The following is a 21937-nucleotide window of genomic DNA, read 5'->3' on the forward strand; positions in this document are numbered from 1 at the left end:
AAATTAGATATGATATTTTGCCATACTCCCATTTATTTTCAATCGCCTCTCTCACCTCTCAGTTTAAATGTGCATGGCTGTAATGTAATATATCAAAGTATAATTTTCAATGCATTTGCAAGATGCCTGAACTTAAATCTTACCATAGGCTCCCATTAAAATCTCTATATTGAATCATGATGCTGTCTGAGATGATGATATTGATTCATGAGAGGTTTGAGTGGGGCTGTAAAAGCCTCAACACTCCCATATATGACGTTTCAACCTTTCTGGGAGGTTATTGGTTATTAGTGTATTCTGGCACAAGCAGGTTTTTTTATCTGGTCCCCGGCCAATCAAGAAGGTAACATTTTAGATTGAGTAGCCTGCAAGTTATCTAGTTCCCCAATACTTTCGATTGACTGACTAGCAAGGCTCGTTGTTAGTGTGGGTCCGAATAGTGAATAGCATTGCTTCATGGTTCAACTTCGGTCTCGGTGTAACTGTGCTGTGCATACATACGGCTGCATTTTCGACAGAGTTGCCCTGTAGCTCTCCACGCGCGACAAGGAAGTGACAAGGAAGAGATTTCAGCACTGGAGCTGTCCAAGCAATCTTTTTGACGGACTCGCATCACTCTTATCACCTATGCTATAGGTTATTTCGATCACATTTGCACTATAGATTTGTAAGTGAGGCTATTTGAGTGAGTGTCACGCATGCATAAAATACCATTCAATGCATTGTGGTAAAGAAACACGAGTAAGCTAAACCCGCACATCGCCTACTTTTCATTCAATCGAAGCCTGGAAATGCTGGGTAGCCGTGCGTGAGGCACAAGAAAAAAGGAATTCTCAAGTCACGGTGGAGAGTTGTCCGATTTTTATCTCAGGTAAATTCCGTTTATTTATATTTTCAATATGACAGAGATTAACAGCAATATTGTTAGATAACACAACGTTTCACAGTTGCATTCCCAAATACTTTTTGATTGATGCGTCAAGGATGACAAGGCTCGAATCGAATCTGGGGTTATTGCAGCAGCTATAGAATTTTTCTTTACCAGACAATGATTGATGGCTGTGTTTTAAAATGAACATTCATAGGCGGGATTTAGTGATCTAGTGTCATGAAGTTCCTCGCATCTCTTTATGTGCAACCAGGGTGAAACGCACATTTGCTGGTGTGTAATGTAGGCTTGGCATCAGACCGTTTTGCAGCCGATCAAGGTCAGCTCTCAGACGGGTGCGGATGCTAGCCACACATGATTATGTCATGCATTATAACCTCTCGTTGGGTGGTTCAACCTACCTTTGGTTCAGTACTACTACAGCCTGTGTGTCCCATCCTGGGCTAATCCTTTGGTAAACACAGACCCTGTGCCTGGGGAATCCTAGTGCCCTGGACTGAGTCCTGCTCCCCAGCCTGTGACATATCTCCTGCCTTTTGCACAGTGCCCATTGTCAGCTTCTCTCAGCCTCAGTGTATTGGCTGGCACTGGCACAGCCTCTCAGTTTGCCTGGCAGCCTGTGAATGCCAACATGGGGACTCCTCTCTAAGGATGCATTTAGAATTAAATTCCTCCATCCTCCACTTCCAGGCGCTTCTGTGTTCGGTGTACCAGAGATATGGAATCCCAGCAGGTCAGGGAGATTTTGTCTCAGGTATTTTTGTGTATGTTTACCAGTGTGTGTGTGTGGTTATTTTGTGTGTGTATGGTTGTTTTGTGTGTGTATGGGTGGTTTTTGTGTGTGTGTGTGTGTGTGTGGTTGTTTTGTGTGTGTGTGGTTGTTTTGTGTGTGTATGGTTGTCTTGTATGTGTGTGGGTGGTTTTGTGTGTGTGTGTGTGTGGTTGTTTTGTGTGTGTGTGGTTGTTTTGTGTGTGTATGGTTATTTTGTGTGTGCTTGTATTTGTGTTTACAATTCTGCTCACTGGTGAAGGCCTGGCCTGGTGGAACTTGATAGTGTAATTAGTTCCAGGTCTTTGGTTTGCTGGTCCGTGGATGAGATCCTTGGCTAAATGGGATTCATTCCCATGAACAGGAATGCTATGTGGCGCCTCCATTCAATTAATATCCCCCCACAATCCTGGCATGAAATGGAGGACTGGTTGGGATTCTAATCTGCACATACCGAGAATGGACCTGTGAAGAAAAACATGTCACTACTGTCACATGGACAACCAACTCTGTAATCAGACCCAGCACCTTAACCCCTACTGTCAAACTGGGTTCAATACAGAAACTAGAGCTGTTCTTTATGATCATAAACTGTCTGTTGGGAAAAGCCTGTACAAATAGTCTATATCAAACATATTATCTTAAATCCACCAGTTTGCATAATCTAGGATAAAAGATTGCTATTGTAGGAGCTTAACGTGGATGACATTCCTCAGGGACACCTGTGCAGACGAGGTGTCTGACAGAATACTAATGGACAACCAAGGTGTCCTAATACACTGTTTTACAAGGCTCACAGGAGCCAACCCATTCTAATTCCAACCCAAGATTAATGTCCTGTTTTGCCAAAATGTCGTCTCCGCGGGACAAAAATAGATTCTCTATTACACCAAGGACTTCAAGTATTTTGGGGGGGTATTATCCATGAAACGTACAAAATAAATGTCAAATCAAATTGACTGGCTTTCATCAGTGCACAGTGTTGTGTTGGTGAATTATGGTACTGTTCATTGTATCACTTCCCTTCAGTGGGCTCTGAGCAGGGCTGGCAATGCCAGACATGGTCTCGTTCTCATAAATCATGTCTGACCAGTGGAGTGTAGAGAGCCTACAAAAGGGATTACTGGGAGCAAGATCAGAGCTAGATCAGAGGGATTTAAAGAGCACCATGGCGCCATCTTCCTCCAAAAGTATCAATATTTCATTACACCAAGACAGTGCTGTGAGCTCCAGCCATCCTGTTCTCCACCATTGGGTGCTTTGCTTCATAGAGCAAACCCAGATGTCTTTGTTAAAGCTGACAAGCTGATAAAACTGATTCAAATGTTTCTATAGGCAACACAAATATATTCAGACTTTAACACTCTATGAGAAAGTGCTCTTATTTAGCTTGTGCAAATTCTATTTGCTGTAGCTCTGCCAAAAACACTGCACAATCATTATTCCTGCTGTGTTACACTATGTACCCAGTTCACCATAGGCTTTACGAGTCTTGTTATATGCAACAATATGAAAGATACAAGTGCCCATAAAAGTGCCTAGAAATCCGCCCATACAGTATCTCGAGACCTAGTGGGAGAATATCCAGACTGTTGCGGTGGAGCTTGTTCAGAATGGGATTGCATCAAGTCCTGCCATGCATCAAATCAAAATCAAATCAAATTTTATTTGTCACATACACATGGTTAGCAGATGTTAATGCGAGTGTAGCGAAATGCTTGTGCTTCTAGTTCCGACAATGCAGTAATAACCAACAAGTAATCTAGCTAACAATTCCAAAACTACTACCTTATAGACACAAGTGTAAGGGGATAAATATGTACATAAAGATATATGAATGAGTGATGGTACAGAGCGGCATAGGCAAGATACAGTAGATGGTATTGAGTGTGCAGTATATACAAGTCCTGTCCCAAGAAGTGGCCATGTTTTCCTCCCCATCTACTTCTTATTTTTATCCAGGGGCATTTAAATCATTCAGAGTGGTTCAACCTTCTGTGCAGAGCAGCACAGGCAGCTGCTCCTGTAGGAAGCTAGTGAACACACAGCCTGAGGGAACCACAGCACTCCTCCTCATTTCTATGGATTTAGCCTGCGTTGTAGTATGTGGGCCAAAAGATAGTTGTTTGCCACCCTCCAGACATTTTCAGTCTTTAGTCCCGTTTGTAAATAAATACAGTTTTCACATCTATGAATTCTCACATTCTGAGTGTCTTCTGAGGTAAGATTAGTGTAAGATACTCTAATAAGAACACCAGTCAAGTGTGAGGGGAAGTATAATGTTCAAATGTTATGCATTTTTGACAGTTTCATGGCCAAGGATTTAGGTTAGAAGACCTGCTAGATAACCAGTGGCAGATTTCTAAATTCCCTTTATTACATCAGTGTGCAAAGCACTGACCCACGTGTGTCAGCTTTGACTTGCCCACAGAAGAACAATAAATAAGGCCCTCGTTTAAAATTCACAAGTTAACCTCAAAATGGTGAGGTCTCCTACACTGCTCAGTCTCTCTGTGAGCAGCGGAGGCTCCAGCTCCATCTCCATGGGAGGATGCTACGTAATGAAAGGTGGACAATGTCTTATGTCTATCAGGGGGTTCCAGGCCCTTTTAGTCAGGATATGGAAGTGTGTTTGTGCCAGGTCTGGTCAACCAGGGATGGCCTCTAGTGGAGCTTGACTGTGACCTTCCTGTGGTTCTCCTCGGATGCCCTGTTAGATAGTCTATCATAGAGCCTCATTACTGTGTCTGTCTGTCTGATGTGTCACCCGTCCCCCGTCACCTCAACACTCTGGAGGAGGATGGACACATCACTGGCTGAGATTAATTACAGCAGCATAATCATCTCCTCCTGGCACTCAAAAGACTTTGATGAGCTTGTGTTCACACTGTGTCCCCCTGCTCCCTGTCTGTCAGTCTGACTGTCCACCCGTCCATCTGTCTGAGCTGCTAGTTTCAGGAGGTCCACAGAAAGAGGCTGTACCAGCAAAGGCAGTAATGGCCGATGGGTGTTTGGGAAGAGTGTCCTATCCTCCAAATCCTGTCATTGAGCAAGATTCAATAATATACCAAGAAGGCCCACGCACAGAAGTCTCAAAACTGTAGTCATATTAGAGCTAACTGAGAAAGAGAGGACAGGACAGAGGCAGGGAAGCACTCCGATGGTACTCTAGATGAATGGGATTGGATTTCACACAACCACTTATCTGGAGCGTGGCTGAATGAGATTGCATTTCAGATCGCGACACGTGTCCTCTAAGTACCATGTAATCAACTTGAATCCCCAACAGCCCCCTTTTCAATAACGGAATTCATGGTCTCGAATGAGCCGAGTGGAATAAGTGAAAGTAGTTCTTTGTTTGTTACAGGAGCCACTGAAGATTACTGTGTTTTGTTCTACTCTTCCCGTTCATTTTATTTGTTGATTTATGTTTAATGCTCATATCTAAAGTAATTTAATGTGATTGATGAGCATTAATGGTGGCAATCCAGGACCAGGAATGGCTGAGCTCAGTCTGGTGATAGATCATGATCCCACAAGGCACAGACGTCAATTCAACGTCTAGTCCATGTTGAAATGACATGGAAACAACTTTAGTTCAACCAGTCCAGGGGGATGTGTAACTGTACCTGAGAATGGAACCATTATGCACACGCACACAAAGTTGGTCAACATATCACATTAATCGTAACGCTTGATAAAATGGCAAGTCCAATTAGCCATATCTCTCAAACAAAAGGTATGCCATGCACACAGTAATGAGTGCCCATCTCTCTCGCTCTCTCTCTCTCTCTCTCTCTCTCTCTCTCTCTCTCTCTCTCTCTCTCTCTCTCTCTCTCTCTCTCTCTGTCTATGTAGTCATGGGAGTGCTCATGTCTAAAAAGCATCAGGTGGAGAAGGTGCAGAAATGCACCTCGGTCGTCTCCGCCTTTCAGGAAGGGGTAAAGGAACGCGCCCCATCCACAACAAACCAGGAGGAAGGATCCAAAGAGGAAAGAGAGGGGCCGACTGAAGCCTCGCCACCACCCAACCTGGAGGAGAAGGAGGAGGCAGATCACAGAGAGGCAGACAGCAAAGCGGGGCCCTCAGGGACCTCCCAGCAGGCTGCAACTCCGGCCCCCACCAGGGATGAGTGTAAGGTCAACCAGGAGGCCTGGAATAGGTTACGGGACGGGAAGGGGGTGGAGCCTGAGGATCTGGACAAGACCGGCCATCAGCTCACCCCAACTGCCTTTGTACGTCCCAAGAGAGATGCCAACGTTGACCAGCCTATGGAGATAGCACTGGGACAGAGAGAGCAGGTAAGATAGTGTGGGATACAGTACAATAAAGGGTTTGCTTTGTTCTTTAAACCCCTGAATTTTTAAGATATGTGTGAGAAGGAATGACCATGGCAACAGCAGACTTATCTCCATGAACTCCAGTTGAGTTAGGATGTTTAGACTGAAAAGAGACCTAAACATCTGTTAAGTATGCTGAGTCTTTAGTATTTCCCCCCATAGGTGAGATAATGTGTGTTTGATGTATGCTTTTGTCACACCAGCTATTTTCCCTCTACTCTACGGTAGAGCCTTTGTGTTGGCGTCTAAGTGCTCTTCATAGAGAGAATGCTGTTGTGTGGGCAGGTGCTCAAGCTGTCTCTGTGAGGAGGCCTTGGCCTCTGCTTCACATCCCAGGGTCACCATGACTAATAGGGGTCCTGAAGTGGTCAGAGACGGGGGCGGGGTTCAGGACTGGACCAGATGACCAATTAGTCGCTTGTGGCTATTAGGAAGAGCAGACTTTTATAATAGGACTCTCAGAGAGGATTGAGATTGTTTTTATGCTTTAAATCACTCTAATGGTGCTCATCAGAAACAAAAGGTAGAACAGAGAGTGGACTATTTTCAGTAATGAGGAATAATATGTTACAGCTGCAGGGACAGACTAGAGAGGAGCAGACAAAACATTAAGATTGAGATGTATAAAGAGGAGGAAGGGAAGCGCTACGAAGGTACACAATAGTCCATTTTGGTAGATAGAAGGTGCTCATTGGGACTCCCTGACGAAGGCCATGCAGCCGAAACGCGTCGGTTTAAAAAAAATCTTTGTTTCTATTGAACATGCCATACTAATAAAGGCATTTTAATTAATTATATGAAGAGTGCCTTGGTCCTCCTTTCTTTAAGATTAAGACGTTATCACATCAAATCAAATAAAATTTTATTTGTCACATTCACATGGTTAACAGATGTTAATGCGAATGTAGCGAAATGCTTGTGCTTCTAGTTCCGACAATGCAGTAATAACCAACGAGTAATCTAACCTAACAATTCCACAACGACTACCTTATACACACAAGTGTAAGGGGATAAAGAATATGTACATAAAGATATATAAATGAGTGATGGTACAGAACGGCATAGGCAAGATGCAGTGGGTGGTATCGAGTACAGTATATACATATGAGAAGAGTAATGTAGGGTATGTAAACATTATATTAAGTGGCATTGTTTAAAGTGCTAGTGATACATTTTTACATCAATTTCCATTATTAAAGTGGCTGGAGTTGAGTCAATATGTTGGCAGCAGCCACTCAATGTTAGTGGTGGCTGTTTAACAGTTTGATGTCCTTGAGATAGAAGCTGTTTTTCAGTCTCTCGGTCCCTGCTTTGATGCACCTGTACTGACCTCGCCTTCTGGATGATAGCGGGGTGAACAGGCAGTGGCTCGGGTGGTTGTTGTCCTTGATGATCTTTATGGCCTTCCTGTGACATCGGGTGGTGTAGGTGTCCTGGAGGGCAGGTAGTTTGCCCCCGGTGATGCGTTGTGCAAACCTCACTACCCTCTGGAGAGCCTTACGGTTGTGGGCGGAGCAGTTGCCGTACCAGGCGGTGATACAGCCCAACAGGATACTCTCGATTGTGCATCTGTAGAAGTTTGTGAGTGCTTTTGGTGAAAAGCCAAATTTCTTCAGCCTCCTGAGTTTGAAGAGGCGCTGCTGCGCCTTCTTCACAATGCTGTCTGTGTGGGTGGACCAATTCAGTTTGTCCGTGATGTGTACGCCGAGGAACTTAAAACTTACTACCCTCTCCACGACTGTCCCGTCGATGTGGATAGGGGGGTGCTCCCTCTGCTGTTTCCTGAAGTCCACAATCATCTCCTTTGTTTTGTTGACATTGGGTGTGAGGTTATTTTCCTGACACCACACACCGAGGGCCCTGACCTCCTCCCTGTAGGCCGTCTCGTCTTTGTTGGTAATCAAGCCTACCACTGTAGTGTCGTCTGCAAACTTGATGATTGAGTTGGAGGCGTGCATGGCCACGCAGTCGTGGGTGAACAGGGAGTACAGGAGAGGGCTCAGAACGCACCCTTGTGGGACCCCAATGTTGAGGATCAGCGGGGTGGAGATGTTGTTACCTACCCTCACCACCTGGGGACGGCCCGTCAGGAAGTCCAGTACCCAGTTGCACAGGACGGGGTCGAGACTCAGGGTCTCGAGCTTGATGACGAGTTTGGAGGGTACTATGGTGTTAAATGCTGAGCTGTAGTCGATGAACAGCATTCTCACATAGGTATTCCTCTTGTCCAGATGGGTTAGGGCAGTATGCAGTGTGGTTGTGATTGCGTCGTCTGTGGACCTATTGGGGCGGTAAGCAAATTGGAGTGGGTCTAGGGTGTCAGGTAGGGTGGAGGTGATATGGTCCATGACTAGTCTCTCAAAGCACTTCATGATGACGGAAGTGAGTGCTACGTGGCGGTAGTCGTTTAGCTCAGTTACCTTAGCTTTCTTGGGAACAGGAACAGTGGTGGCCCTCTTGAAGCATGTGGGAAGAGCAGACTGGGATAAGGATTGATTGAATATGTCCGTAAACACACCAGCCAGCTGGTTTGCGCATGCTCTGAGGACGTGGCTGGGGATGCCGTCTGGGCCTGCAGCCCTGCGAGGGTTAACACGTTTAAATGTTTTACTCATGTCGGCTGCAGTGAAGGAGAGTCCACAGGTTTTGGTAGCGGGCCGTGTCAGTGGCACTGTATTGTCCTCAAAGCGAGCAAAAAAGTGATTTAGTCTGTCTGGGAGCAAGACACCCTGGTCCGCGACGGGGCTGGTTTTCTTTTTGTAATCCGTGATTGACTGTAGACCCTGCCACATACCTCTTGTGTCTGAGCCGTTGAATTGCGACTCTACTTTGTCTCTATACTGACACTTAGCTTGTTTGATTGCCTTGCAGAGGGAATAGCTACACTGTTTGTATTCCGTCATGTTTCCGGTCACCTTGCCCTGGTTAAAAGCAGTGGTTCGCGCTTTCTGTTTCGCGCGAATGCTGCCATCAATCCACGGTTTCTGTTTTGGGAATGTTTTAATCGTTGCTGTGGGTATAACATCGTCAATACACTTTCTAATGAACGCTCACCGAATCAGCGTATTCGTCAATGTTGTTGTTGGATGCAATGCGGAACATATCCCAATCCACGTGATCGAAGCAGTCTTGAAGCGTGGAATCAGATTGGTCGGACCCGTGTTGAACAGACCTGAGCGCGGGAGCTTCTTGTTTTAGTCTCTGTCTGTAGGCTGGAAGCAATAAAATGGAGTCGTGGTCAGCTTTTCCGAAAGGAGGGCAGGGGAGGGCCTTCTATGTGTCGCGCAACTTAGAATAACAATGATCGAGAGTTTTACCAGCCCTGGTTGCGCAATCGATATGCTGATAGAATTTAGGGAGTCTTGTTTTCAGATTAGCCTTGTTAAAATCCCCAGCTACAATTAATGCATCCTCAGGATATGTGGTTTCCAGTTTACATAGAGTCAAATGAAGTTCGTTCAGGGCCATCGATGTGTCTGTTTGGGGCGGAATATATACGGCTGTGATTATAATCGGAGAGAATTCCCTTGGTAGATAATGCGGTCAACAACTGATTGTGAGGAATTCTAAGTCAGGTGAACAGAAGGACTTGAGTTCCTGTATGTTGTTATGATCACACCACGTCTCGTTAATCATAAGGCATACCCCCCCGCCCTCTTCTTACCAGAAAGATGCTTGTTTCTGTCAGCGCAATGCGTGAAGAAACCAGCTGTCTGCACCGACTCCGATAGAGTCTCTCGAGTGAGCCATGTTTCCGTGAAGCAAAGAATGTTACAGTCTCTGATGTCTCTCTGGAATGCTACCCTTGCTCGGATTTCATCAACCTTGTTGTCAAGAGTCTGGAAATTGGCGAGTAGTATGCTAGGGAGTGGTGCGCGATGTGCCCGTCTCCGGAGCCTGACCAGAAGACCGCTTTGTTTGCCCCTTTTACAACGTCATTGTTTTGGGTCGCCGGCTGGGATCCGATCCATTGTCCTGGGTGGAAGGCAGAACACAGGATCCGCTTCAGGAAAGTCATATTCCTGGTCGTAATGATGGTGAGTTGAAGTTGCTCTTATATTCAGTAGTTCCTCCCAACGTATGTAATGAAACCTAAGATTACCTGGGGTACCAATGTAAGAAATAACACGTAAAAAAACAAAATACTGCATAGTTTCCTAGGAACGCGAAGCGGCCATCTCTGTCGGCGCCGGAAGTAGACCGCGTTATTGAAACGGATGGCCAAAGTGTAGAAGCAACAGAATATTGTTATTTGAATTTGTATTTATTAAGGATCCCCATTAGCTGTTGCCAAGGCAGCAGCTACTCTTCCTGAGGTCCAAACACATTAAGGCACTTACAGTACATATAAAACAAAATATAAAACAGTACATCATATAACATTATTACACCACTACATATCTACAATACAAAATGTATAATACCACCTTACAACAATATTACAGTGTGCGTGTGTGTAGTGTGTGTGCTAGCGCTTGTGTGCGTATGCATGTGTCTGTACCTTTGTGTGTGTCTCTTCACAGTCCATTCTGTTCCATAAGTTATATTTTTATCTACTGCTTAAATCAGTTACCTGATGTGGAAAAGAGTTCCATGTAGTCATGGCTCTATGTAGTACTGTGTGCCTCCCATAGTCTGTTCTGGACTTGGTGATTATGAAGAGACCTCTGGTGGCATGTCTTGTGGGGTATGCATGGCTGTCTGAGCTGTGTGCTAGTAGTTTAAACAGACACCTCGGTGCATTCAGCATGTCAACACTTCTAACAAAAACAAGTAGTGATGAAGTCAGTCTCTCCTCCACTTTGAGCCAATAGAGATTGACATATCATTCATTTTTAGCTCTGCTTGTACATTTAAGTGCCAGCCGTGCTGCCCTGTTCTGAGCCAATTGTAATTTTCCTAAGCCCCTCTTTGTGGCACCTGACCACACAACTGAACAGTAGTTCAGGTGCGACAAAACTAGGACCTGTAGGACCTGCCTTGTTGATAATGGACTTCTCCCCATCTTAGTAACTCTTGTATCAATATATTTTGCCCAATATATATGTTTAACAGTTTACAATCCAGCGTTTAGTTACCTCAACTTGCTAAATTTCCACATGATTCATTACAAGATTTAGTTGAGGTTTAGGGTTTAGTGAACGATTTGTCCCAAATACAACGCTTTCAGTTTTTGAAAGATTTAAGACTATCTTATTCCTTGCCACACATTCTGAAACTAACTGCAGCTCTTTGTTAAGTGTTGCAGTCTTTTCAGTCGCTGTAGTTATAAAGATGAACATAACACTTGTTACAAAAGATAATAGATATCAGATATCAGCCTTGAATTCAATTGTTCATGTTTGGAGCTGTAGGATACTTCACATAAGAGAGGAAAATGAGCAGTGCTGTGTTTTTCGTAGATTAGTCATCAAGGAAGTACTCAAAGTCTTGGTGGAATCAGATATAATTATGATATTGGCAGGCAATTTCAGCCTCCTTCATGATTGGGTAAAATCAATAGAGAAACTTCTCCTTTCCTATCAGGCTCTCTACAGATAACTGTAGTTAGAATCCTCACACAGGAGGACTCACACATGATGATACCAGAGACAAGATAGCTAGAAACTGTTGTTGAGTTACATCTGTTTCATAATGTGATGAGAGTATAGACCACTATGTCTCTAGGAATAGGTTTGATTATAGAGCATGGGGGAGGTATGATTCCTCCTGGCTATAGTCACCTGTAAGGGACCAGGTTTAATGAGGTCAGTCCATAAGACTGTGACGATAGTAATGTTTTTCATCCTGAGGTCAAAGCAGTATTAGAGGTTAATACTAAGAGACTGACTGACTGCGCTATGGTATAAGTTCCCACTATAATAATATTGACTGTGTAGACAGTCTTCTGCCTGTGAATGGAGTCCTGAGGGATGGACCTGAAATCACCTGAAAGAGAGACACTAAACTGATGACTCTAAAATGATACGTTACTATGAAATAAAACAGTGCACTCTAAGCTTTGAATCTAAACTTGAATCATATTTGTTTGAGTGTATGGCGGTATTGACACAACATTCTTTGCATTCACTGTTTGATCAATCCAATAACCTGTCTAGACTGTAACATTCAGGAGAGAACAGCTAGCCTTCAACATGGTGACATGTGATTCAAAGCTCGTCTTTCTGACAGTCTTTGTGAGAGAGAGGTGTGTCACAGGGGATTATTTCTATATTTAAAACCCTAATGGAGAAGCTTAATGGAGTGGGTATGAAAGTTTGATTATGAAAATATGTTAAATGGATGCTTTGGGACTTGGGCAATGAAACCCTTTATATACTTTCCTACTTAGATGAACTTATGGATACCATTTGTATGGTATCCATTGCGAGCCAATGCTAACTAGCTTTAGCGCAATGACTGGAAGTCTATGGAAGTCTTATCTGCAAGCATGCTAGCGCTAGTTAGCAACTTCCTTCATACTGCACTCAGAGACATAAAAATGGTATTCACGAGTTCATCTTTCTATGGTGAAGTAGATATGAATTTACCGTTATAGGTTCAAAATCCTCTTTTCAGCCCATACTACTTAGTCATTTGGATAAGTCGGTGACTTCATATGATTCTCAGACATATACAGTAGATGGATCTTTCAGAAAGTGGATTTGGAACAGAACTTACAAGTCTCCTAATTAGGATTCAACCCCCACCTCATGCTTTAGGAGTATGGTCTTTAACCCAATGACCTGATTTGCCTTTTCCCCAGCCGGTGAACGATGAGATGTGTGAGGTGTGTGAGGTGTGGACTGCCGACGACCTGTTTCCCTGCAGGACCTGCACACGGGTCTTCCATGATGGCTGTCTGAGTGAAATGGGCTACCTGCGTCCCGAACTCCTGCAGGAGATGAGGGAGACAGCTCACACCGCGACAGGCTGGAGCTGTTACTACTGCGTCAGTCACTCAGTCAATAATCACCTCCTATTGGCTATTCACAAAGACCAACCACACTCCACAAAGACTGCTATTTCACCTTTGTATGATGCATACCCACTACTGTTACTATAACAGACACAACTTTAAACAACACACACTTTATGAACCTGAACACACCTTGCACCCACACACACATCTGTATATAAGTGTATTCTCTTATTATACTTCCAGACAGATCCTCTTTCCCAAGTGTATGTTTATAAAAAGACAGTAATACATCATTTGGAGGAAATGTTGAATGCGTGCCAAGATTTTTAATCTCATAATGAATTAAATAGCTTTGTCTTCAACATGAAGGACACTCCACTAATCTTTGGAGAATCAATGTGCAATATGGTACAATTAAAGTGTAGACAGCATAAGGGTGCATTTCCTAAAGTGCTCTTCAGACTAAAGTAGAGGGCTTATCTTACATATGTAGGATATTAATTTGATCCGTCTGTTGCAGGAGAATTTACTTATGGTGTATTTGAGAATTAAAAAAGCCTTCTGAAGTTTGTAATTTCCACTTAGAAATTTCAGACTTGATTTTCCCTTACGCAAAATGTAATAAAATCCTACAAAAAATGTCAAATAATTATAATCCACATGATAATGAACATTTCCTGTTGCTGACGGATTATTTTCCTGCTGGTGCGAACTGGCTCAAATTAGGATCCTACATCTGTATTTTTGCAGACTGTGAGAGTTGAAGCTGATTGAGAGACTTTGATGAGTACAAAAGAGGCAATTTTTAAGGCAGTTTGAGAAGGGACATCGATAGGGCCAATTGACTTCTTCCTCGCTGGCCCATAATCAGTATGAGTGTGAGGCAGAAAGTGAAGAGAAGCGTGATAGTGGAAGAAGATGAAAGTGACAGTAAGAAAAATACACCTTTTCATCTATGAAGAGTTGAGCTCTAAGAACTGTCGTCGAAGCTTCAGAAACAAACACTATTTATTTTATCGCCTGGGAAAGTCATCCAAAATGACCCCTTTGAAATGTAATTTCACAGCTTTGGTGTTGTGTCATTCTCACATCTCCTCTCATCCACAGTCATGGGGCTTGGGGATTTGCCTGAGGTGGTGAGAGCTGGTGCTGCCGTCACCACTGACTAGACTTTTCCACTATCGAGGGGACCAAAAAGTCACCCTCGTGTCCCTATTATTTTATTGTGGTTGCTTAAGGGTCTTTGCAACATAATAATTAATTGCTTGTAATCATTTATAATCATTTATAACTCCCCCTAGTGCTCAGGATAGAGTAACCTAATGTATTTAAACTTGTTTGGATTGTGGATGAACAAATACATTTTAAAAAAACTTGAAGCATTACTCGGGAGATTAAAATATAAATCGGAAACATCTAGTGCGCGTCATCCAATTCTTATGATTAGTTATGCTCCCTGAGGATTTCAAAAGGGATTTTTTTTCACCATGAACTGATCTTGAGCAATAGTTTAACAAACCTGCCAGAGAATACACAAACACACACCAAGAAAGTGGGTTGTGGTGTTTAACTAGACACCCAGCTCAACACATCCCACTACGTACAGATACAGAAAAGCTTTCTCTCTTTTAAACATGAAGTCAGCAGTATCCCCGTGCTGAGGAGATTGAGCACTGTGGATATCGAGTGAGAGACTATGGTACACACCTGATCAATGCACTCGCATTTATGGGTTTATTTGCAGACCTGTATTGAACGCAGTGTGTTTACGCAAATCCTGGAAAAGTAAAAATGTCACCCAGCAGGCCATTTTCAGCAGCCCCCAGATTTGATTCACCACTCCTGCACGCCCTCCTCTTCTGGTGTGCTCCTGTTCTGACAACCCAGCACCACAGTTCCAAATCAGTGGCACATAGGAAGAGTTTATTTTATGATATCTGGCAGGCAGAGTTTGGACTCTTTAGCATACATGTGAGGAATAAATTATTTAAGGGATACGCCTGTCTTTCCTGGAACTATTGTTTATTTGATTCCTTTAAGGGGTTAGCAAGAATGCAAAGAGCACACCCAAAGCCTTCGTTTTGGACTCATATCCTGTTTTGAGCTCCATATTAGTGCATAAAATCTTTAATCAAAATACATTTTCGGAGGTGATGCTACTGGAAATCAAACGGCCTGATTTCCATAACCCTGGGCTTTCCAGAGATTTCACATACCATGGCCAATTATCCACCCCAAGTATTACAGTCTGTCATTCTCATCCTCCAACTCCCTCCCCTCAACTTGCTCATCAGAGATAAACAGCGTAGAGAGACTTAGCAACCTCCACACACCTGCTGCAGATAATTAACTTAATAGAAGGTTGTGTGTTCGATCTGAACTGCACCCTTGCCAAGGAGTGTAGTAAAATGGCTGCTGGGCTTACATTTTCCTATTACCATGGTCGTTTATTCCAAACCATCTAGTACACACTTGACACACTTGTCTATAAAAATAGCTTCTGAGAAACTGCATAATAAGCTAACAAAGGCATTCTGGATCATTTCTGATGCACCCTGAACTGAATTTAGACACACAGCACATGAATCCATTAGGGTTTGCTCCATTATAGAGCATATCAGGGCAGCGGGGCACACTTTGGGCTGACCCATACTTAATTAGCTTCAGACATGAGTTTGTATCAGATCTCTCCCCATTAATAGTGACCTTCGCCCCTTTCTCCCATAGGACAACGTGAACCTGCTCCTGACTGAAGAGGAGATGTACAGCCTGATGGAAACCTTCAAGCAGTGCAAGATCATCCCTGGTCAGTCATAATGTCATGGTGCTTCTGCTGCACCTCTAGAAAACAATACATTACACAGCCGACAGATCTGCATTATCTGGGACAAGTAGGCTTTATTGGGTATAGCACTGTAGACAGTGATTAATAGATCAATACCCCCAGTACATTGTGTATACAGGTTGTTCTCATTCACTTCAAGCATCTCTGAGCCAACCCTCTAAGCACATAAGCAAAAGGTTGCTGAGAACAGAATGGTGCCAAAAGCTCTCTGTTTTTGTAATGCACAATGTCGTGTCTCTGACTGATTAAATTATATGACAGGCTATTTTATCAAATCGATTACCAAATGTTTGATTGATTACATGATCGAATTAAACTATGCAACAGTTAACTTGTTAATAACCTGGGGCACCACGGAACAGTGTTTATAGAGCAGCTGTCTTCCCAAATAAACTCTTAAAGATCTGAAGATCTTTTAGATCAATAGCAGTTAATTATTAATCATCACCTTATTCAGTCTCATCTGAACGTCGTAAAATTCTTGGTTATCTGCACGAACCCTGGCTAACAAGTTGAATCAGCAATACAAAAATTGGCTTAATTATTTATTTACTAAAAACCTAAATAATCACACAGAATTACATATACACAGGACAGATCATACATCGATTACTAATGATGTCATAAAAGAAAAAGTCCTGAGCGGACAAAACCGATATGACAGCTGGTTACACAAAGAAAGGGGGTTGGGTTTGAATGAAAGAGCGGGAAAACTGAGGGACAAAGGGGATTGGGTCTCTATCAGACCTTGAGAAGCTATGCTACTGTAAATACAGAATCTTATGCTTTCTAATTACTGCCTTTTCGGAAAATGAAAATGCATGATTATATTTACTCTGAGCTGCGCTTCGATAGATGGGTCGAAGATGGAAGACTGGTTTGCCCAGTAGAGATTGCCATTGTCCTTTGAAGAATCTTTCTGGTCATAGTGTTGTAGAGCGGATACGTTGAAGTACCCTGTTGTTCTCAGGAGATTGTCTGTCCTTTCCTAGGCCACGTACATTTACAGCTGCAGCTGATAACTTGACGTGTAGGATGTATCACTTCTTTAGTAAATAAGAGTTTAAAGTTCATACCATATTACCATAATCAGCTTGCGCTGTATTCTGGATGGTCTAGTAGAAATTCATCCTTCCAGCGTGGTGATTGTCCCTTCCACGTGATGTAAATCTTATAGAAATGTCATTATGTAGAGTGGATATTCAACCATTCGCAACCACAGCTCACGCTGGGGTTTTCTTAGTCTGATGTGAATTGGGTCACGGGGGCTTTTATACTGGAGAAGAGAAGGCCGTGTTTCATCCCTATCCAACCAATGTCTGTTCACTTGGGTGTGGCCACTGTGTGAGCATAGTTTACTTATGAAAACAATTCTCTCATTTAGAGGGCTAAAATTTAAACTTTTCACAAATAGTTTCATATTTAAACATTTAAATTTCACAACAATTCCATGTGAATCTGATAACTAGAATGTGTAGACTTTCTAAGATACAATTTATGTTGTCCTGTCATCGGTAATAATGTTCCAGACAACAACTGTTCTGACATCATATGCTTTAAGTACGAACGGACACTTTCAACTGGTTGGATTACAGAAATATTGTTCCATTCCCCAACTTGTAGATGTTACCATACAATCTCTATGTTTACAAAGGCCTTTCCAAGAATCCATTCTGTAGAGTGGAGAGAATAGGGGGAAAGGTATTTATGGGGGGGGCATAAGCCTCACCCAACAGGGAAACGTCATGACAACAGGTTCATAGTAACTAATCAATATGTCTCTGTAGCTTCTCGTTACTGTATGTATTTCTTAGCGATTGTCTGTTACAGGTTTCTATAAAACTGCACATTGTGCTTCAGCCTGGTTTCCATCGCAATGTGTGATATAAATGACAGGCGTTCTCGGAATTTGTGAAATTAATAATAATCATAAACTAATTGCATCTGGATCACTGCTTGTGGAGATTAATTTGTGGGTGTTGTGATGAACTGCTCTTGCTGTATAGAGTCGTGCCTGGTGTCAGATGAGCTGCTGCAGTACCGACACTTTGTGTCCAAGCAACTGTTTGAGAAGGACCTCTCTGATGAACAGGAGGAGGAGGTGTTGGCCCAATTCGCTGCCCTGGACCCGGAGAAGAGGGGCCAGATCGAGTGGTCTGACTTCCTCTACCACGAGTCCCTGGAAGTGCTCAAGAAGTTCCGCACAGAGGTACCAGAATCCATCAGAACCCACTAAGTCTGTGGCATTCAAGTGTGGTGTGTTACACATTGACACATGTGCATATAGACACATACACACACACACACACACACACACACACACACACACAAACTCTCATCCTCTGGATGCCTTTGTTCCCAGAACTCCTTGGTGCGGCTGTTGAGTGCTAAGGAGCGGGACCATGTGCGGTCAGTGTTCATGGGTTTGGACCTGGATAAAGACAGTGTGGTCACAGGAGCAGAGACCCGCTGGGCCCAGCAGTCCTGGTTTCAGAAGCTCAGCATGGAGTCCCAGTCCTGCAATGTGAGGTGAGCACAACACTGTTGAGCCCATAAACATCCATCCACAGGAGATGAGGTTGAGAAGTTAATTAAATGTCTGTCACAGACTCACAGTCAGGAGCTTCTACTCAAGGGGAAAATAGAACTCAATCAGTACAAGGTAATGTGAAAAATTCCTCAAGCCTCTTTAATCCGCTTCATACTCTAGAACTAATAACACTTAACAAAGAGATGTTCAATTTAACGTGGCATGAGATGCAGAAACGTCATTGACTGTGCCTGAGAGGTGTGAACTAAAGCTTACTACTGGGGTTTCATCAGTTTCATTTCCCCTGTTGCAGCCGATGAATTTACTTTTCTGCTTTGCATGCAGGTGCACGGTTAGGGAAAATAAATCATTGAAATAGAGGGTTTGATGACAATTCTGATGGAGAGAGTCATGCATACGCCGAACTGTCAAGAATATTGCCCTGGAGGCAGAACTGAGTGTTTGGTATTAGTTTAAGGTTAGGGTTAGGCATTAGGGTTAGCAGTGTGGTTAATGTCAGGGTTAAGGTTACGTTTAAAATCAGATTTGTATGACTTTGTGGCTGTGCTAGCTAGTGACCACTCTGCAGAGCTGCCTTCAGTTCAAGATTCATGACAATAAATGCCAACCTGCACAAAGTTGATTCTAATTCATTAAACAGTGAACCCTCCTTGAGTAGAATACTTATGTTTATCATTGGTGTCAGACCCAGATCTTGGAGTCCCATTGACTCCATTAGTTCTTGGCTGCTCTGAGCTGAATGGAACAATTAACTTTAGCTAGGTTTATTTCTATCGCTCACCTCTCTTCACCTCACCGCTCCTCATCTCAGTGTGGATAATTGCACTGTCTGTGATTGGAGACTTTCTCTCAGGTACTGATTCATTCACAATCATTCACTGATTGAGTCAGTGTGTGTGTGTGTGTGCATGTGACTGTGTGAATGGACTACCCTGTACTGGCCTCCTTCATTGTTATATGTCATGTCATACCATTCTATCCGCCTTATCACCTTATGTCCCATCTTTCAGACTCATTGGATTGTGTTCTCCTGTGAATTGTGGGTAAGTGACAAAGCACTGCATGGGTTATCAGTATTTTGTCTTCTCTTTAGCTTCTCCAAGCCCTCAATCCACAAGTAATCTCACACGACCTATTCCTTTTTGAAGTTCCACCCATAATTTCACTCACCCTCTCACCAAGGCCAGGATAAAGTCCATCTGAGGAATACTGGAATCATAGAGAAAACACTACAGGTGGGATCTATAAAAGTCCAAGAACAATTGAGATGTCTTGCTTATACACAAAGAGCCCTTCATATGATGACTCCCTGTTGGTTTGAGCTGTGGATAAGACATATCCAGTCCTCTCATTAGAGGGTTCAAAAGGCAAACTTTTGTTCTCCTGTGAGAAGCTCTAGAAGGCTTCCCTCGTAAGCTTTAAGAAGACACGGGGGGCCAAGTGAATGTGAAAGGGTCTGGTCCCTACGCCAAGGACCGAGCATGCATTCTAATTCACCTCTTAGGTCAGACAAGACAACAAGGTGCTCATAGAGATTACTCACAGTGTATAATATATGCATAATATTAAGCCAGAGAGTGCAACAAGACTGAGGATGTAGCAGAAAGTGTTCAAGTATTCATCTTTCATAGAAGAGAGCAAACAGTGAGCCTGTCTCTTGCTCTATCTTTAATAATTCATGAGTTGGGCTGTGGTCTGGAATAAAGCCATTTGGTCTCAATAACCCACTGAGATATTTTCAATGTGGTTTTGCATTAGATTTCTACCTGACCTCTTCACAGATTAAACAAATTGCTTTTCAAAGCTAAAGGGTGTCTTGTCCTTGGCAGACATGGTGGAAACTCAATGCCACCTGTTGTAGCGTATAGTGAATCTGTCTGTCTTGTGTGTTATTTTCCTGCTGCAGTATTAGCCATGTTGGCCCAATATCTGACAGCAGCCCAGCCAGCTCCAGCAGTGAGAGAAGCACTCAGAAAGATGACAGGTATGTAATAAATATAATTGTGTGTTTGCAGGCCTATGCGTGCTTGAGTGTGTGTGTGTGTGTGTGTGTGTGTGTGTGTCTGTCCTTAGTTGACCTCAGTTTAGAGGATATGGCTCCCTAACCGCTTCTCTGTTCCCATCACCAGACCAGTGAGCTGGGATGACTTCCTGAGGGAGAGTGCCATCTACATCCTCGCTGCCCGGCCCAACAGCTCGGCAATGCATATCCGCCTGCCCCTATAGCCCCAGTGATCTCACCTTGCCTGGGCCGGGCCCCACCATAGAGAGAAGGCCACCCCTGGAATCCCCTGTGTAGGACAGGTGGAGAGCCGGTACCTTTGCACTGTAGGGGAATACTGTACCACGCAGAGACTGGACAGAATAAGCCATCCACAGATCTCCTGCTTCACACCATAGATCAATGACCAACTAACACCAACAGTCAACGACCCACTGACAACAACAATCAATGACCTACAAGTACTTACTGAGGGTAAAATGATAAACAACCTGACAACACAAGCTGACAATCCACTGGTTATAGATACTCCTGAAACACAGGATAAAAAGCAACAGCCCATTTTCAACACAAGCCAACAATTCACTGACACATTCCCCTAAACGATAACTACTATATACAGTCAATTTGTCATGCTACAGTCTTACAAACCTCTATATGATCAATTCAATTGGATTAGAAGGACAATGATAGGCTGTCTTATGCGATCACATATCCTGCTATTGGGTAAAGCATCATATTTGGATCAGCTTCTGTATTGTAACACTGTTTTGTATCACTTGGCATCATACTTGTTGATCATAAAATAGTATCTGTCATTTAGGGAGATTTTGAAGCCCCTTCAAATCTTGGTTAATGAGTGTATAGGACTGACCGTGCAACTGCTCCAGATCAGCACATGTACCAAACAGGAATAACAGCTATCCGCATACATAATATTATATATTAAGACATGCCATACATACAAGTATAATGACATATTATTATGCATTAAAAAGCTGCATTTGTTCCAGTTCCCTCTAAGCTATTTTCAGTTTTTCCACTCACTTGTTCAAGATCCATATATTTTTGATGATTCTGTTATTGTAATGGACACTAACCCAGTATCTGGCCTGTACATTCAGCCATAAGTACATTTTCTCTTGTAATGTAGTAGTCCAACCCCTGCGTATGTATGCTATGACAAAGTAGAATTATCTGCTGCTGCTGCCATTCCAATCTTGTATTTGAACACTGCCATTTAGATTTGTACGGCTTTGAGGATTATTTGTTGGAGTTTAAATCATGCATTGGAAAGGAATATCTCCTTAGGATGAAGGTTGAAGCCTTCATGATACTTGCATAAGCATTGCTTCAGACCTGGCTTTGTGGACATAACAGTTTGCCTTAGTTAGGGGAACATGTTGATACATTTTCCAAGGTGCTGCAGTATGTCATGTGTATGCTTATGTAATGAAGGTCCACTTGTCTGGTATCCTGGCCTGAAGTAGGTCATTACTTGAATCCTAAGAGGGTAAAGGCTTTGGAATTATGTGACAGTGCTGAAATAAATGAATGGCATTAACCCTCCTAAATCACTCTCTGTACTACGTATTTCTATGCTAAGTGTCCAATTCCCAAGGAACAAAAATAATGGCTTT

General features: G+C 43.1%; 1 protein-coding gene across 2 annotated transcripts; it reads left to right on the plus strand.

The window, feature by feature from the left end:
- Positions 1-333: 333 nt before the first annotated feature.
- LOC139388472 (PHD finger protein 24-like) lies at positions 334-21874 on the plus strand. 2 transcript variants are annotated; one of them, XM_071135153.1, is made up of 9 exons: positions 387-871; positions 5517-5959; positions 12744-12929; positions 15627-15705; positions 17751-17953; positions 18107-18273; positions 19306-19338; positions 20202-20279; positions 20425-21874. In XM_071135153.1, exons 2-9 carry the CDS (start codon positions 5519-5521, stop codon positions 20519-20521), a joined length of 1284 nt encoding a protein of 427 aa, XP_070991254.1. In that variant the 5' UTR covers positions 387-871; positions 5517-5518; the 3' UTR covers positions 20522-21874. The 2 variants fall into 2 exon arrangements, with proteins under 2 accessions (XP_070991255.1, XP_070991254.1); XM_071135154.1 differs by lacking the exon at positions 19306-19338 and having other exon boundaries at positions 334-871.
- The last annotated feature ends 63 nt before the right edge of the window (positions 21875-21937 follow it).

This window comes from Oncorhynchus clarkii, chromosome 29 (assembly GCF_045791955.1).
Source record: "Oncorhynchus clarkii lewisi isolate Uvic-CL-2024 chromosome 29, UVic_Ocla_1.0, whole genome shotgun sequence".
Classification (NCBI taxonomy): domain Eukaryota; kingdom Metazoa; phylum Chordata; class Actinopteri; order Salmoniformes; family Salmonidae; genus Oncorhynchus; species Oncorhynchus clarkii.

Coding starts and splice junctions, on each gene's coding strand:
- LOC139388472 (XM_071135153.1), top strand. CDS start 5,519: ATGGGAGTGCTCATGTCTAAAAAGCATCAGGTGGAGAAGGTGCAGAAA. Junction 12,930..15,626: donor GCTGGAGCTGTTACTACTGC/GTCAGTCACTCA, acceptor TTTCTCCCATAG/GACAACGTGAACCTGCTCCT. Junction 18,274..19,305: donor TCCCAGTCCTGCAATGTGAG/GTGAGCACAACA, acceptor CCCATCTTTCAG/ACTCATTGGATTGTGTTCTC.